General features: G+C 40.5%; 1 protein-coding gene across 2 annotated transcripts in view; it reads left to right on the forward strand.

Annotated features, from left to right (window-relative positions):
* MEC-12_1 (Tubulin) overlaps positions 1-17,179 on the forward strand; it is a 52,474-nt gene extending 35,295 nt beyond the window's left edge. Inside the window, exons 2-3 of one of the 2 annotated variants that reach the window (XM_051213503.1) lie at positions 7,249-7,655; positions 13,564-17,179. In XM_051213503.1, the coding sequence (XP_051069492.1) occupies positions 13,606-14,910 (1,305 nt within the window). In that variant the 5' untranslated portion in view covers positions 7,249-7,655; positions 13,564-13,605 and the 3' untranslated portion in view covers positions 14,911-17,179. Of the gene's footprint in view, positions 1-7,248; positions 7,656-12,450; positions 13,086-13,563 lie in introns of those variants that run through there. The other variant, XM_051213504.1, reaches the window with a different exon arrangement.
* The last annotated feature ends 934 nt before the right edge of the window (positions 17,180-18,113 follow it).

Here is an 18,113-nt window from a genome sequence, read left to right on the forward strand (position 1 = left end):
TGTCCATACTTTAGTGTTTTTGTGTTGGTCGATGTGGATATTGTGATGAGCAATTGATGTGTTGTTTTTGTGTTTTATTTGTTTATTTTGTAGGAGCGGCGACGGTGGTGTTGGTTTGATGATGGCGAGAGAGAGAGTGGGAGAGAGAGAGAGAGTGGATTGAACAGATGGGAGTATAGTTTTTGTGTGCGGAATAGAATGGATTGGTCGTGTGTGGGTGGCGTTGAGAAGAATGATTTGTTGATGAGTTTCAGGTGAGTTGACGGGTGTTTGTGTGATGTATGTTGATAGGCATCAACTAGGTGTGTTGTTGTGTGAATGTTGAATAGTTGATATTAGTTTCATGATGAATTGTCCATACTTTAGTGTTTTTGTGTTGGTCGATGTGGATATTGTGATGAGCAATTGATGTGTTGTTTTTGTGTTTTATTTGTTTATTTTGTAGGAGCGGCGACGGTGGTGTTGGTTTGATGATGGCGAGAGAGAGATAGTGAGAAAGTGGATTGAACAGATGGGAGTATAGTTTTTGTGTGCGGAATAGAATGGATTGGTCGTGTGTGGGTGGCGTTGAGAAGAATGATTTGTTGATGAGTTTCAGGTGAGTTGACGGGTGTTTGTGTGATGTATGTTGATAGGCATCAACTAGGTGTGTTGTTGTGTGAATGTTGAATAGTTGATATTAGTTTCATGATGAATTGTCCATACATTCGCGGTTTCCACTGACTCGAGAATTGATGTTGTTCTCCGTCACTTGGATGTCTGACTTTAGTGTTTTTGTGTTGGTCGATGTGGATATTGTGATGAGCAATTGATGTGTTGTTTTTGTGTTTTTTTCGTTTATTTTGTAGGAGCGGCGACGGTGGTGTTGGTTTGATGATGGCGAGAGAGAGATAGTGAGAAAGTGGATTGAACAGATGGGAGTATAGTTTTGTGTGCGGAATAGAATGGATTGGTCGTGTGTGGGTGGCGGCGAGAAGAATGATTTGTTGATGAGTTTCAGGTGAGTTGACGGGTGTTTGTGTGATGTATGTTGATAGGCATCAACTAGGTGTGTTGTTGTGTGAATGTTGAATAGTTGATATTAGTTTCATGATGAATTGTCCATACTTTAGTGTTTTTGTGTTGGTCGATGTGGATATTGTGATGAGCAATTGATGTGTTGTTTTTGTGTTTTATTTGTTTATTTTGTAGGAGCGGCGACGGTGGTGTTGGTTTGATGATGGCGAGAGAGAGAGAGAGAGAGAGATGGATGGAGGAGAGAGAGTGGATTGAACAGATGGGAGTATAGTTTTTGTGTGCGGAATAGAATGGATTGGTCGTGTGTGGGTGGCGGCGAGAAGAATGATTTGTTGATGAGTTTCAGGTGAGTTGACGGGTGTTTGTGTGATGTATGTTGATAGGCATCAACTAGGTGTGTTGTTGTGTGAATGTTGAATAGTTGATATTAGTTTCATGATGAATTGTCCATACTTTAGTGTTTTTGTGTTGGTCGATGTGGATATTGTGATGAGCAATTGATGTGTTGTTTTTGTGTTTTATTTGTTTATTTTGTAGGAGCGGCGACGGTGGTGTTGGTTTGATGATGGCGAGCGAGAGAGTGAGGGAGAAGGAGAGAGAGAGTGTGGATCGAACAGATGGGAGTATAGTTTTTGTGTGCGGAATAGAATGGATTGTTGGTGTGTGGGTGGCGTTGAGAAGAATGATTTGTTGATGAGTTTCAGGTGAGTTGACGGGTGTTTGTGTGATGTATGTTGATAGGCATCAACTAGGTGTGTTGTTGTGTGAATGTTGAATAGTTGATATTAGTTTCATGATGAATTGTCCATACTTTAGTGTTTTTGTGTTGGTCGATGTGGATATTGTGATGAGCAATTGATGTGTTGTTTTTGTGTTTTATTTGTTTATTTTGTAGGAGCGGCGACGGTGGTGTTGGTTTGATGATGGCGAGAGAGAGAGATGAGAGAGAGATGGATGGAGGAGAGAGAGAGTGGATTGAACAGATGGGAGTATAGTTTTTGTGTGCGGAATAGAATGGATTGGTGGTGTGTGGGTGGCGGCGAGAAGAATGATTTGTTGATGAGTTTCAGGTGAGTTGACGGGTGTTTGTGTGATGTATGTTGATAGGCATCAACTAGGTGTGTTGTTGTGTGAATGTTGAATAGTTGATATTAGTTTCATGATGAATTGTCCATACTTTAGTGTTTTTGTGTTGGTCGATGTGGATATTGTGATGAGCAATTGATGTGTTGTTTTTGTGTTTTTTTCGTTTATTTTGAAGAAGCGGCGACGGTGGTGTTGGTTTGATGATGGCGAGCGAGAGAGTGAGGGAGAAGGACAGAGAGAGTGTGGATCGAACAGATGGGAGTATAGTTTTTGTGTGCGGAATAGAATGGATTGGTCGTGTGTGGGTGGCGGCGCGAAGAATGATTTGTTGATGAGTTTCAGGTGAGTTGACGGGTGTTTGTGTGATGTATGTTGATAGGCATCAACTAGGTGTGTTGTTGTGTGAATGTTGAATAGTTGATATTAGTTTCATGATGAATTGTCCATACTTTAGTGTTTTTGTGTTGGTCGATGTGGATATTGTGATGAGCAATTGATGTGTTGTTTTTGTGTTTTATTTGTTTATTTTGTAGGAGCGGCGACGGTGGTGTTGGTTTGATGATGGCGAGAGAGAGATAGTGAGAAAGTGGATTGAACAGATGGGAGTATAGTTTTTGTGTGCGGAATAGAATGGATTGGTGGTGTGTGGGTGGCGGCGAGAAGAATGATTTGTTGATGAGTTTCAGGTGAGTTGACGGGTGCTTGTGTGATGTATGTTGATAGGCATCAACTAGGTGTGTTGTTGTGTGAATGTTGAATAGTTGATATTAGTTTCATGATGAATTGTCCATACTTTAGTGTTTTTGTGTTGGTCGATGTGGATATTGTGATGAGCAATTGATGTGTTGTTTTTGTGTTTTATTTGTTTATTTTGTAGGAGCGGCGACGGTGGTGTTGGTTTGATGATGGCGAGAGAGAGAGAGAGAGAGAGAGAGGATGGATGGAGGGAGAGAGAGAGTGGATTGAACAGATGGGAGTATAGTTTTTGTGTGCGGAATAGAATGGATTGGTGGTGTGTGGGTGGCGGCGAGAAGAATGATTTGTTGATGAGTTTCAGGTGAGTTGACTGGTGTTTGTGTGATGTATGTTGATAGGCATCAACTAGGTGTGTTGTTGTGTGAATGTTGAATAGTTGATATTAGTTTCATGATGAATTGTCCATACTTTAGTGTTTTTGTGTTGGTCGATGTGGATATTGTGATGAGCAATTGATGTGTTGTTTTTGTGTTTTTTCGTTTATTTTGAAGAAGCGGCGACGGTGGTGTTGGTTTGATGATGGCGAGAGAGAGAGAGAGAGAGAGAGAGACATGGATGGATGGAGGGAGAGAGAGTGGATTGAACAGATGGGAGTATAGTTTTTGTGTGCGGAATAGAATGGATTGGTCGTGTGTGGGTGGCGGCGAGAAGAATGATTTGTTGATGAGTTTCAGGTGAGTTGACGGGTGTTTGTGTGATGTATGTTGATAGGCATCAACTAGGTGTGTTGTTGTGTGAATGTTGAATAGTTGATATTAGTTTCATGATGAATTGTCCATACTTTAGTGTTTTTGTGTTGGTCGATGTGGATATTGTGATGAGCAATTGATGTGTTGTTTTTGTGTTTTTTCGTTTATTTTGTAGGAGCGGCGACGGTGGTGTTGGTTTGATGTTGGCGAGAGAGAGATAGTGAGAAAGTGGATTGAACAGATGGGAGTATAGTTTTTGTGTGCGGAATAGAATGGATTGGTCGTGTGTGGGTGGCGGCGAGAAGAATGATTTGTTGATGAGTTTCAGGTGAGTTGACGGGTGTTTGTGTGATGTATGTTGATAGGCATCAACTAGGTGTGTTGTTGTGTGAATGTTGAATAGTTGATATTAGTTTCATGATGAATTGTCCATACATTCGCGGTTTCCACTGACTCGAGAATTGATGTTGTTCTCCGTCACTTGGATGTCTGACTTTAGTGTTTTTGTGTTGGTCGATGTGGATATTGTGATGAGCAATTGATGTGTTGTTTTTGTGTTTTATTTGTTTATTTTGTAGGAGCGGCGACGGTGGTGTTGGTTTGATGATGGCGAGCGACAGAGAGAGTTGGATGGAGGGAGAGAGAGTGGATTGAACAGATGGGATTATAGTTTTTGTGTGCGGAATAGAATGGATTGGTCGTGTGTGGGTGGCGGCGAGAAGAATGATTTGTTGATGAGTTTCAGGTGAGTTGACGGGTGTTTGTGTGATGTATGTTGATAGGCATTAACTAGGTGTGTTTTTGTGTTAATTTTGAATTATGCTTTTTTAAAATAATATAATGAATGTTGATTGTCCTTTTTGATTTCACATGGTGTTTATGTTTTTAACAGTTTATTGTATTTTATTGCCTGACGAATAATTTTTGTCATGGTTGTAGTATCATGTTTGTATGGTGTGTATGGTAGCATGCTTGTTGCTTAATGTGTTCTTCTTCATGTTTGTTACAGAAGCGTTCAGTCGTTTGTTTATTCCCTGGTATGGTCTAGATCGTGGTGGGTTCGCCCTCCCTTTAAAAGTACTCTCACACGGCGACGCCTATTCAGCCTCTGCCAGGGAATTCCTACTCACTGCCTTCTCGTGGCGGGGTGTTGTATACGAAATAGAAAGGACGAAAACCGGATCCCAAATCAATGGTGCACATGGGCTGCAGTATCCTGGGGAACAAATGGCGTATGAACCAATTTATGGTCACCGGCTACCATTGGAATGCATCTCTTCGCGATGCCCTACTGCCTTGTGGGTTAGACCTTTAGGTCAAAGGCTCGGGGTGTGGCCCCCTAAGATAACCACCTGCTTTGGTTTGGGCACCCGGGCAGTATCACAGCCCACACACAATTAATGAACTGAACTGTCTGTGATCATGGAAACTAATTCTCTTTCTTCGACGAACATTCAAATGAGTCAATTATTATTATTATTGCTCTTTTATTATTATTATTATTATTATTATTATTATTATTATTATTATCGTTATTATTATTATTTACTACGTCATTATTCACCCTCCTCTATTCCCACTCTGTTTATACTTATTTTCCGACTTATACAGCAGCTCGTCTATGGTGGAAATTCGGTTCTATCTAAACGTTCTCGAGTCACTGTCCGGTTGAAAATCGTATGTTACCACCGAATACGAATACTAAAGCAGTTTTTCTGAAACCACGTGCACCATTCAAACTGGTTGCCTTCAACGTTCGCACATTTATGCAGGTCGGACAACAGATAGGGCTGGCTATGTCTTTGGAAAGTCTTAATATTGATGTTTGCTGTCTATCCGAGACCCGTATTCGAGACTCTGGTGAAGTACTACAAATTCGCTCTCCATCTGTCGCTTCGAAAGCTTCTTTCACGTGCGCTTATCCGGGGACCCTGTAGAATCTTCGTCTGGTCTTGCTGGCGTTGGTGTCGCACTAAGCGCTAGAGCTGAGGCAGCACTAATCGATTGGATCCCCATTAACAGTCGGTTATGTGCTGTTAGATCAGAAAGTTCCATCAAAGTGAGAAGAAATCGGCGTGAGAAACGATGTCTTTTCGTCATCTCCGCCTATGCCCCGACAGATTGCAGCCCGGATGCAATCAAGGATGAGTTTTATCACTAGTAATGGTGGATCTGTTGCCTGGAGAAAGACTTCTCGACCTTGAGTATGCGGATGATATTGTCTTACTGTGCGATAATGCCCAAGGCATGCAATCCGCATTTAATCAATTGGCAATCAATGTCCGTAGGTATGGTATGTGCTTTGCACCTTCGAAGTGCGAAGTACTTCTACAAGACTGGCAGGATCCTAATCCTGTACTCACTCTGGATGGTGAGCAGATAGAAGTAGTCGAGAAGTTCGTGTATCTGGGTAGCTGCATAAGTGCTGATGGTGGCGTGAGTGATGAGATCAATGCACGTACAGTGAAAGCCAGAGCGACTTATGCCAATCTGGGCCATCTTTGGCGCCTTCGTGATGTTAGTCTGGCTGTAAAAGTTCGGATCTACAACGCGTCGGTGAGAGCAGTTTTGCTCTATGCTTGTGAAACCTGGCCTCTCCGAGTTGAGGATGTTAGACGACTCTCTGTGTTCGATCATCACTGTCTCTGAAGGATTGCTGACATCCAGTGGCAACACCATGTTAGTAATGCAGAGGTTCGGCATCGTGTGTTAGGGCACAGAGACGATAATGCACTTGGTGTCACCATCTTGAAACACCGACTTCGGTGGCTTGGACATGTTCTACGAATGTCGTCCCAGAGAATTCCACGTCGTGCATTATTTGCCGACGGTGGGACTGGTTGGAAGAAGCGGTGAGGTGATCAGTGTATGACATGGTGTCGTGATATGAAAGAAAGCTTCAAAGGACTGGCTTGTGTCGGTCCTTCACGACTCCTGGTTGGGGTCTGAGAGATGGTGCAACACAGTGGCTAGAGACGTTATCAGATATGGTTCAGAATAGAAGCCAGTGGCGATCCTGCTGTAACCTTTTACTTTCTTCATAAAAAGTGGTTGTATCTTCCTTAACTGAAAGATTTCTTCTGATTGTACCCTTCTTTTCCCCTACTATTGCTATTATTATTATTACACTACCTTACACCAACCTCTTCGTTATTGTTTTTATTATTATTATCATATTTTTACGTTCCTCACTTTTTTTCTTAGTTTCTCATTGTTTTGTGTGGCGCATATATATTCGGCGCACTCCTGTACCAATATATATGTGTTCAAATAAATAAACTATATGTGTATATGTTTATTGCTTTTACGCTCATTCACGAGATTACTAATTCGTTTTCTGTATATTACTTTTCCTACATCCGCTAGCCAGCTTAGATTAGTCATTTCTCGTTATGTCGATAGGCTGTCTAATATATCATTCAAACTCTTCTCTTCTATCTTTTGATTTCATTTTGTTGGTACGTTTTGATTACAGTAGGTGTTACTGGTTCAGGTATTGTCAACCACCATATACTTGTAGCATCTTTATGTCCATTTGTTTCTTTCAGTCTCATAAGCTCTTCAATAATTTTCAAAGAAGAATTCTTGAGCATATATTAGATTCACATTTTCATTTTTATGATTTACCAAGCATTTAGCTTTCGAATCCCGACAGATTTCTTATTCTCATAGTGATTTCATTTTTCCCTCAATCTTTTAGGTTGTTGTTGGCGGGAACGGAGTAAGCAGTTCGATTCAACTTCGTAATAGTTGTTTCACTAGCGACAACAAGCATCAAAACTGACTTTACAGTAACAAATAATCATAACCACTGTATCCAAATTAACTATTTGTGATTGAAAATGAATTACTGGTAATAGTGGAAGCAAATCCATTCAACTCAGCGAATAAAAATAGTGAATGCAAAGTGCATTTCACGGTCACTTTGAGACTTGGTACCTCATTTTAAATTAATTCTGATTTCATTCATTTATGATATGACGGGATGTTTTGATTATTATATTTTATAATAATCAGCTGTATGTGTTTGTGATGATTAGAAGTATTCAGATTATTGTATTAACTTGGAATCCCCGAAATAACGCAATTTAAGTCGGATAAAACTAGGTAAGCACAAACAAGCGTATTGTATTTAAAATTCAAAATCAGGCAATACAAACACAACAGTTTAGATTGGAATCTAGGTTTCTGTAATCAATTGAACATCTTAGGTTCATTGTATGTCTGTCAGACTATGTATTGGATACAAACTCGGCCTGATTTAGAATATGTTCATTAGTATTAGAATTAACAAATGAAGTTGGAACGGATTCACCTGGGTCCTGGAATTGTATATGATCAATATGTCGGTTGTGTACTGATACCCGACCGTCGTTGCTACCTTGACGCGGTGGTCGGGCTTGCCTATCGTGATGACCCAACCGAGCTATATTGGCTGGAACATATGTTCCTGTAGGTTCTACCATGCCAGGCAGGTCGATTGGAGAACGGTAAGACTAAAAGCAGCAACTCAAGGTCTGAGGGCGAAGTCGTACTGCTGATTGTAGAGGGCTGTGACAGCAGTAAGGTGTTTCCCTCGGACAACCAGCATCTGCAGCGATGCTGCCTTCCCACAAGGAGGGGTGGGGTTAGAAAAGGTCAACCCTAAAAATGTCACACCTCACCTTACCTCACGGATTTCCGTCTCCGGCGGTAAGGCCCTTTGAAGAACGGAGCTAACACGTCAAAAACCTTCCACGAAAAGGCCGTGCGCGACCGGCTTCAAGCAGTTGTCCCTTTGGCACTGCGGTCACGCTCTCAGGTCACTGAGACCGCCTCTAATCCAATTTCTTTTCAGGCACCTCCAGAAGAACCCTTCCTCGGTGTGGGCAACCGGGAAGTGATAACCGCCCTCATACCTCTAACAGCACCCAAGACCACTGTATTCATAATCAACCTCCCTCTTCAATTCCTATTATTCCTCCCACATCGAATTTCAACTCTAAACTTCCTCTTTCGGCTTCCTCCTCAAGTGTCACCATAGCCAACGATTCTAGTGCTCAAAACTCTGTCCCAGGTCTACTAAAACCTCGCTCCACACTACACATTGGAGCCTTCAACGTACGCACCCTATGTCAAATCGGCCAGCAGGCTTCCTTGGCTAAAACCCTAGAGTCTCTTTCCATTGATGTATGCTGTGTCTCCGAAACACGCATACAGGATTCCAGTGTGGTCATTCACTTGACCTCACCTCGGCAAAACGGAGAGCCAACGAGATACACCCTCCATATATCTCGTGACCCGATGGCCAGTTCTCGTGGACTGGGAGGTGTAGGCATAGCACTAAGCATGAGGGCGGAACAAGCACTGCTAGAGTGGATCCCCGTCAACAGTCGTCTATGTGCTGTTCGGCTAAACGGCTCCGTAAGAACTCGGAAGGATAGGGACGCACGTCGTTGCATTTTTGTCGTTTCTGCCTACGCTCCCACTGACTGCAGCTCAGATGAAACGAAAGATGAATTTTACAGAAAGCTATTTGAACTTCTTCAGAAAGCTAAACGTTTAGACATAGTACTCGTAGCAGGTGACTTTAATGCCCAGATAGGTAGTTTAAACCAAACAGAAAGGCATTTAGGTGGGTATTTCAGCATTCCGGCACAGCGAACAGATAATGGTGATCGTCTGCTGCAACTATGCTCAGACAATCGTTTATTTTTAGCAAACACAAATTTTAAGCATAAGGAAAGACATCGTCTAACATGGCGACCCCTACACCAAACCAACGATGGACTCAAATAGACCATATTGCCATCAATCATCGTTGGAGAGGGTCGGTAGAAGATTGTCGCTCATTCTGGAGTACCTGCTTGGACTCCGACCATGCCCTAATACAGGCACGCATCTGCTTGCGCCTCACTGGACGCAAAAAGCCACATTAAAAGACCCATTAGAACTGAGTTGAGTAACGAGAAAACCAAAAGTAGGTTCCAGGAACAACTGAGGTCACACTTAGGTAGTTCTGAAAACGAGGCTGACCCAGATGTTGCTTGGAAAGATATACAAACAGTTGTGGAAACAGCAATGAAATCTATTAGTGACTTAAACCACAGAGTTACAAAGAACCAGTGGATTTCTTCAAAGTCTATCACACTGATGGATTCTCGCAAACTCGTCCCATCAGGTTCCGAACATGATGAAGAGCGACAACAAATCAGATCTAGGTTAAGAAAAAGTCTAAGAAACGACCGTGAGCAGTGGTGGGCAACGAAAGCAAAAGAGATGGAAAAGGCGGCGACTATAGGGAACACAAAACAGCTTTACAGACTGATAAAAGAAACTGGAACTAATAAATCAAGTGTAAGTGAGATTATTTCGGAAAAAGACGATACTCTCATCTGCTCCCAGTCCAGACGTTTAGAACGATGGGCGGAACATTTTAGGGAACAGTTCAGCCGGCCTTCAGCGACTCTACAACTACCCTCCATTCCCAGACAGTGTGAATGGAACATTGAAGTAGGTCCCCCAACTCTTGCTGAAGTTCAAAAGGCTATAGTTAGTCTCAAACGACGAAGGGCAGCTGGTCCAGATGGACTGGCTCCGGAGGTCTTTAAGGATGGTGGTCCAATTTTAGCGATTAGGTTGACTAATATTTTAGCTAAGATCTGGGAGTTAGACGTTATCCCATCTAACTGGTCACAATCACTTATCGTCCCAATATATAAGAAAAGGTCAAAATCATCCTGTGACAACCACAGAGGCATTAGTTTAACTAATATAATATCTAAAATACTAGCCTCGATAATTATCAGACGCCTAACTAAGACTCGTGAACTGCAAACACGAGAGAACCAAGCTGGCTTCAGATCTGGTCGTGGCTGCATCGACCACATATTCACCATTCGTCAGATTCTAGAACACAGGCATACTTATCGGCGTCCGACAATGATGGTCTTTCTCGACTTAAAAACAGCATTTGACTCTGTAGTCCGCGAGATGCTGTGGCAGTGTCTGTCATTGAAAGGCGTACCCCAGAAGTACATAAACCTTGTAAAGGCTCTTTACTCGAACACTACTAGTCGAGTCAGAGCTTATGGCGAACTGTCATCTACTTTTGCAACCTCAAGTGGTGTCCGTCAAGGCTGTCCACTTTCCCCATTTTTGTTTAACTTCATCATAGACCTACTGATGGAAATAACTTTCTCGTCGACTGAATTCTCGGGTATTGATCTCCATCCAGGAAGTCCACTTATCGACTTAGAATACGCAGATGACATAGTCCTGTTTGGTGAAGACGCTGACAAAGTGCAGTCTGCTGGTAGCACTGAGCAACAATGCCAGAATGTTTGGAATGCGCTTCTCTCCCTCTAAATGCAAGTTGTTGCTTCAGGACTGGTCTGCGTTATCACATGAACTAAGGATAGGGAGTGAAGTAGTCGAACGCGTTGACAACTTCACTTATCTCGGAAGTCTGGTCAGCCCTAATGGGTTGGTGTCTGACGAAATCTCAGCACGGATTCGAAAACCTCGTTTGGCTTTTGCCAACTTGCGTCACCTATGGCGAAGGAGAGATATCCGTCTATCAATAAAAGGACGAGTACACTGCTCGGCAGTCCGTTCTGTTTTAATTTACGGCAGCGAAACATGGCCATTAAGAGTAGAAGACACTCGTAAGTTACTAGTATTTGACCACAGATGCCTTAGAAATATTGCTGGTGTCTGCTGGGATCACCGGGTAATTAATAGTGAGGTTAGACGCAGGGTATTAGGAAATGATGGCAAATCAGTTGATGAGGTTATGAATCTTCATCGACTGAGATGGTTGGGCCACATGTTACGTATGCCTGAATACCGATTACCACGACGTGCAATGCTATCCGGTATTGGAGATGGTTGGAAGAAAGTTAGGGGCGGTCAAACCAAAACGTGGCATCAGTGCTTGAAGTCACTAACTTGTAGTCTGAGCCATGTTGGTAGATGCAGACTACTTGGTTGGGGTACGCGTAACTATCGTAACCAATGGTTGGAGACTCTTGGTGACATGGCTCAGAATCGATCACAATGGCGTCGGTGTATACACTCTCTGTCTTCCCTTAAACTAAGAGATTAAAATCGCTTCATATCTTTCTTTCTACGAACCAATTCTTTCTTCTTGTACTATATCTCTATATGCAATCTTTCTCCTACATATTACTACCTTTGACCTAACCACTGCTATGAATCCGGTGTTCATCTTGTTGTGCTGATGCGGTATGGCAACCTGGACCGATGCACATATGTGCCTGGTCCTACGTTGTAGCTGACTGACTGTGTACTGATATCTAGAATTTGAACCATAGGTTTTCCAACACTATCCTCTCTTACGAAAGCAGTGAAGTAGGATTTCCCTGTCAGTGGTTGTATATGTGTGGCCATGTGGGAGCATTTTGAGAGAGCTGACTCTCCCCACCCTCGACCGTACCAGAGCATTTATGGGTATTTATAACATGTTTCACACATTGACTAGAGGATCTGTTAGGAATGACTTCATGATAAGGATAAACAACCGTTGAAATGAAATCATCCGAATTGTAATCAAGTTCGATCTCATTTAGGACTCGTACTTCACATCGAACAAGTTCTCCACAGGAAACAAATGCATCATGAAGACAAATAACATTTGGTATGGCACATAGATATTGGTTCAAGGGAGCACCAGACACATATGCGCCACACAAATCTCATTTGATTTGTGTGAGGGCTGTAATATTGCCCGGGTGCCCAAACCGAAGCAGGTGGTTATCTTAGGGGCCACACCCGGAGCCTTCGACCTAATGGTCTGATCCACAAGACGGTGGAGCATCGTAAGGAGATGAAGTCCCATGGTAGCCGGTGTCCAACGATTGGTTCATACGCCATTTGTTCCCTCAGGATACTGGGTTCGAGCCCCAGAGAACCCCAACTCTGAGACGCAGGTACATCTAGCTGATGAGTCCCAAATGGGACGAAACGCTCGTCCTGGATTCCACTGCTGGCCACTATCCATCTTTGCTTTTAATCAGAATATTTTTTAGATATAACTAGACTTTAAATTTTCCATAGAAGTGGTCTTTCTATTTAATCATTAGACTAAAATACTTAGATTCTGTGCTCTGAGAAACTAATCACTTTGTAAAAAAAACGATCATTAAATTGTTACAAAAGACTGCTTGTGTGATTTGGCTTCACATTGAAAAAATTTATTCCTCTGCAAGGTCAACGTTATTAAATTTTTTGTGTGCTAACCACAATGAAATCTCATCATACATGTTGTTTTGTAAACATTTTCAAGAGGTCAAGTTATAGATCAGACCATGAACTGTTTTGCTTTGTGATGCTTACCAATCGAAATTAAGACTAGGTAGGGGTGTTGAATTTTGTATGTTAATCGATCGGGTCTGTCTGCCCTTAAAACTTGAGTGATTGTCAATGATGACCAATCGGGGAGCTTTGTTTTTCCATATTATTCAGTTAAATACATGAACTAAGGCCTACATTACAGTTGAACGAGAGAAACTTTTGGTTCGATTGCTTTCAGTCATGGTGAGTCATTTAGTAGTATCATGTAGGAATTGAGTGGATATATTACATAAAACGTTTTTGTGTTCAATTTAATTATGGTAAGCAGCGTGGTGATCTCCATAACTAAATTAGATTTTATTTTACCACATCAGTATACACGAGACCCAGTTTAGTTGTCTCACTTGAAATTCCGTGACATATTTAAGCTACATTACGGTTGTTGGAGCATGGAGTTTGGTTTCTTGACATCGAATATAAAATTGAGTCATGCAACTAACGTTTTATCCGAATCTTAGTAACTAGGGTAAGCGAATGGGATTAGTGCTTTTTACGTTGTTTCACATTAATATTGTATCAGCCTTCATTACTGACTACATAGACCACGTCACAAAAGATCAATTACTTACAGTTTACAATGTTTTATATCAAGATAAATAGTTTCTTGCATACGTTTATTTTATAAGGTGTTCATCTCTATACTTATATATTCCTCTCTTAGCGCGAATGTATCAGTCTACATGTTGGTCAAGCTGGAACTCAGATGGGCGATTCCTGTTGGGAGCTCTATTGTCTCGAACATGGAATACAACCTGATGGCAAGGTCCCTAGTGACTCAACTATTAAAAACGATAACGATTCTTTCAGTACGTTCTTCAGCGAGACTAGCTACGGTCGTTACGTCCCACGTGCTGTTTTCGTAGACTTGGAACCTTCAGTTATTGACAGACTGCGGACTGGCTCTTATAAGCAGTTGTTCCATCCAGAACAAATGATAAGCGGGAAGGAAGATGCTGCTAATAATTATGCCCGTGGTCACTACACAGTTGGTAAAGAGTTGGTTGATGAGGTTCTAGATCGTATTCGGAAATTATCTGAAAGGTGCACAGGACTCCAAGGTTTCTTAGTGTTCCATTCATTTGGTGGAGGGACGGGATCTGGTTTTACATCTTTATTAATGGAGCGTCTTTCCGTCGATTTCGGTAAAAAAGCTAAGTTGGAGTTTGCTGTATATCCAGCCCCTCATATCTCAACAGCTGTTGTTGAACCCTACAACTCTATTCTTACTACACATACAACGTTAGAACACTCAGATTGTGCCTTTATGGTTGATAATGAAGCTATTTATGAGATATGTCGACGAAATTTAACCATTGATCGACCAACATACAGCAATCTTAACCGATTAATTGGACAAATTGTTAGCTCCATTACTGCTTCTCTTCGATTTAGTGGTGCTTTGAACGTGGATTTAAACGAGTTTCAAACCAATTTGGTTCCTTATCCCCGTATCCATTTCCCATTAACAACATATGCACCCATTATATCAGCAGAAAAGGCATTCCATGAACAACTGAGTGTTTCCGAAATTACCAATTCATGTTTTGAACCTGCTAATCAAATGGTCAAGTGTGACCCAAGAAATGGAAAATACATGGCTTGTTGCTTGTTATACCGAGGCGACGTTGTTCCGAAAGACGTAAACGCAGCAATCGCAAATATCAAAACTAGAAGATCAATTCAGTTTGTTGATTGGTGTCCCACCGGTTTTAAAGTTGGAATTAACTATCAACCACCCACTGTTGTTCCTGGAGGAGATTTGGCCAAGGTACAGCGCGCAGTGTGCATGCTTAGCAATACTACTGCGATTTCAGAGGCATGGGCTCGTTTAAACCGCAAGTTTGATCTCATGTACGCGAAACGCGCATTTGTTCATTGGTATGTTGGTGAAGGTATGGAGGAAGGAGAGTTTTCAGAAGCTCGCGAAGACCTGGCTGCTCTAGAAAGAGATTACGAAGAAGTTGCTGCAGATACTGTAGATGCGCACTCTGATGATGGCGGATTTTAATGTTACTTGACTACTACTTGAAATATAATTTTTTACATCCCAGTAAATTGCATATTTTTTCTTCCTAGACCTAGTGTTGGGAGCTGCAATAGTAGTGACAGTGAACGAGTATTTTTCATCTGAGTATCCGACGTTAGAGTTGCGGTTTTCATTTATTCCGTCGTTTGGAGGGTTAAATGTTTTGTATGGTTGATTGGTGGTATAGGTCGGAACGTAGTAGTGTTTCGGATGTAGCAATCTAACGTGGCGTTGGGTTGATTATCCAAGGCACTTCATGATAATGAGGGTGGTATATTTTGCGTGAGTTAAGGGTTATTATAAGATGTTGCTACTTAACATTTTGTGATTTAGTATTTATTTCCATCTTTGACGTTCCATGTGTCCGAAACCTCGTCCTACGAGCTCTCTTTATTGTGTCTCTAACATACATTGGATTGTGGAGACCTTAGTCAAGGGCGTTACTCAAAACTTAGTTCCATTGGTGTCCAATGCAGACTCGTGTCGTGTTCACTTTGAAACCAGTGCACTCTAAAAATTGTGACAGGATGACATATGTGTCTAGCACTTTTTGGTTTCCAATGGTCGTTCGGCTCTCGTAACCTCAACGAAAAAAGCTAAATTGATTTCACAGAATCTGTATGACTTTTGAGGTTAATTGGGTCAATGACTAAACATTTTAAAGCACACATCTCGTACCCGAGTATTTTATACGATTTGAACAACTAATTCGCAATCAGTATTCGCTCTCCAGATTACTACTCGTGATCTTTCATTCCTATCAAATTTATCCAGTATGACAACGATTAATTTGAGTTTCGACTGTTAATATTATGCTTGGAAAGTATTTAGACTAGACAAGTGGGTGTCAGATATTACACATGCAGTAGTTCAGTTACAATCTTCGTTAAATCCTCTTATTTGTCCCTTCTCATGAACTTCCTCGTTAACATTAGTATTGTAAATAAGTATGAAAATGATCATTATTTGTGATCCAACTTATTTACTGGTAATCAGTTGCTTATGACATCTAACGGGAATGTGCAAAACCTAATCAAATCCTACTGTTGTTACTCGATCTACATAAAATTTGCTAAATCCAGTTTCACTGAATTTAAACAACTTACTATTTTCGGTTGATTTACTGACTGGATTTAAGTTAGTTACATAACGACCTGCTATTCAGCAAGATACATAAATTTTGTCTTCCGGAAAGAATTAACAAAGTACTAGCACAGTCCTTACTTCCTAAAAATATATTGATGATTGTGATTTTAAGTTGTGTGCATTAATAGGTCGAGATCTATTGATATTATCATGTTCCTCTCAAAAGTTGAAGGCTCTATTTGTGTGATGATGAACACTAGTTCAACGGGGAAGAGTTATCGAGTGTTCTCTCCAGCTCATTTCATTTCGGGACGAAAACTATCTGCTCTCTTCATTAATCCCTATTTACGAAAATGTCTAGTGAAGTCGATATATAAATGTAGAAATTGTTTTTGAATAATCTCTGATTGAAATTTAAATACTTCCAACATTTTGTCTGGGAAACTAGTCCGAACTTCTGAGGAATATGATAAAGACTTTTATATTCAATGTCTTCCATATACTCTGTGCTGTTTCCATCATGCTGTTCAAATTTGGGCGGATGCTCATCTAAATCCGTATTTAACGAAAGTAACCCATTTTTTTTATTGACTTCATTAGGAAGTTACACTAATATTTTTTATTTATTGATTTATTCATATATCGTAATGAGAGAATCTTTTACCTAGATATTCTGTACTTGGAAGAATCTGACATGTATCATTCTATCAGATCATCCGAATCATCGTTTGTTACTGGTTCATAAACGTAGCAAAAAAAATCATCAAGCACTTTAATTGTCAAGTTTTGCATCTATTTTGAAACCCAAAAATATACGCAAACTTAAACACTAGTGTCAATCCCATCTTCAAATGAGTCATTTCTCAAAACACTTATTACTTAAAGGTCTGTTCCATCCTTTAGATAGACTTGTTTTTTTTTAAAAAAATACAAATCCTATTTTAGCTTGTTTTTATCAGACCAATTTTAGCATATGTTTATGCGTATTGATCTGACTACTGACAGAATTGGTCTCCTCTATGTGATATCAGACAAAAATGTATGACCTATTTATCTCACCCGTTTAAAAAGAAAAACAGATTCTATGTTATTGATAATCAGCCTTTGTTGTCTATACTAATCGTATTGGTTAGTAAATATGTTTATTTACGTCCACAGAATTGCTATTATTTTAATGTTTATTATTACTCTTGTCATAATAAAAACAGATTATAACTCATTGTGATTTTATTTGTCATGTTAGAATCTTAACCTTAATAATTTGATAGCGGTTTTCTTAAAAGTGTATTGTTAATTCATTTTCGTATTGGTTGTTCAAGTCTTCTCATTGACACTTAGGACTGCAATTGATCGGTCTCTTATTCGCATTTGTGCATTCTGTGCTGATCGCCTCTATATATTACCTTAAGTCACAAGCATTGGGAGCAAAGATAGATTGCAGTCCTAAGCATCAACTGAAAGATTCAAACAACCAATGCAAAGCCAAATTAAACTTCATCTCATTGTGCAAGCAAATGGTTATTTGGACTCTAGTTAAGTAGATAACACGTTGGTATTTGAAGTGAACGGTACCGGGTTCGAGTCCCGAAGTGAACATCAACTGGGATGCAGGCGTATCCATCTGAAAAGCCCTGAATAGGACGAAACGCGCGTCCTGGATCCCATCTCTGCTTACCGTGCATTGTTAATGTTAATACTTTTTCACTCAAAATAACCAAAAAACTATGTAACCACTAATAGTTTAACATGAATACGAAGAAGATAAAGCTATATATTATAGTGCACAACACGAGGTTGAACATCTTAAAGAGTGACATGAAAAAACCTCTGAAAATAATTATAGGTAGATAAACCTATCGATAATACATGTAATAAATCTACAGGATCGGATTTCAATAATTTAAAGATTATTATTATTATTATTATCACAACCAATATACAACATTATTAAGATAAGAAATTGTTGAATTCAAGAGTTGATCTAAGCTAGACCACCACTCATGAAATCAACTATTAAAATTACTACAATCTCCACAAATCCCCATTCTGACAAGAAGAAATTGTATTGGGACAATTGAAATGGTTATCTATAATGAGTC

This window comes from Schistosoma haematobium, chromosome 3 (assembly GCF_000699445.3).
Source record: "Schistosoma haematobium chromosome 3, whole genome shotgun sequence".
NCBI classification, from domain to species: domain Eukaryota; kingdom Metazoa; phylum Platyhelminthes; class Trematoda; order Strigeidida; family Schistosomatidae; genus Schistosoma; species Schistosoma haematobium.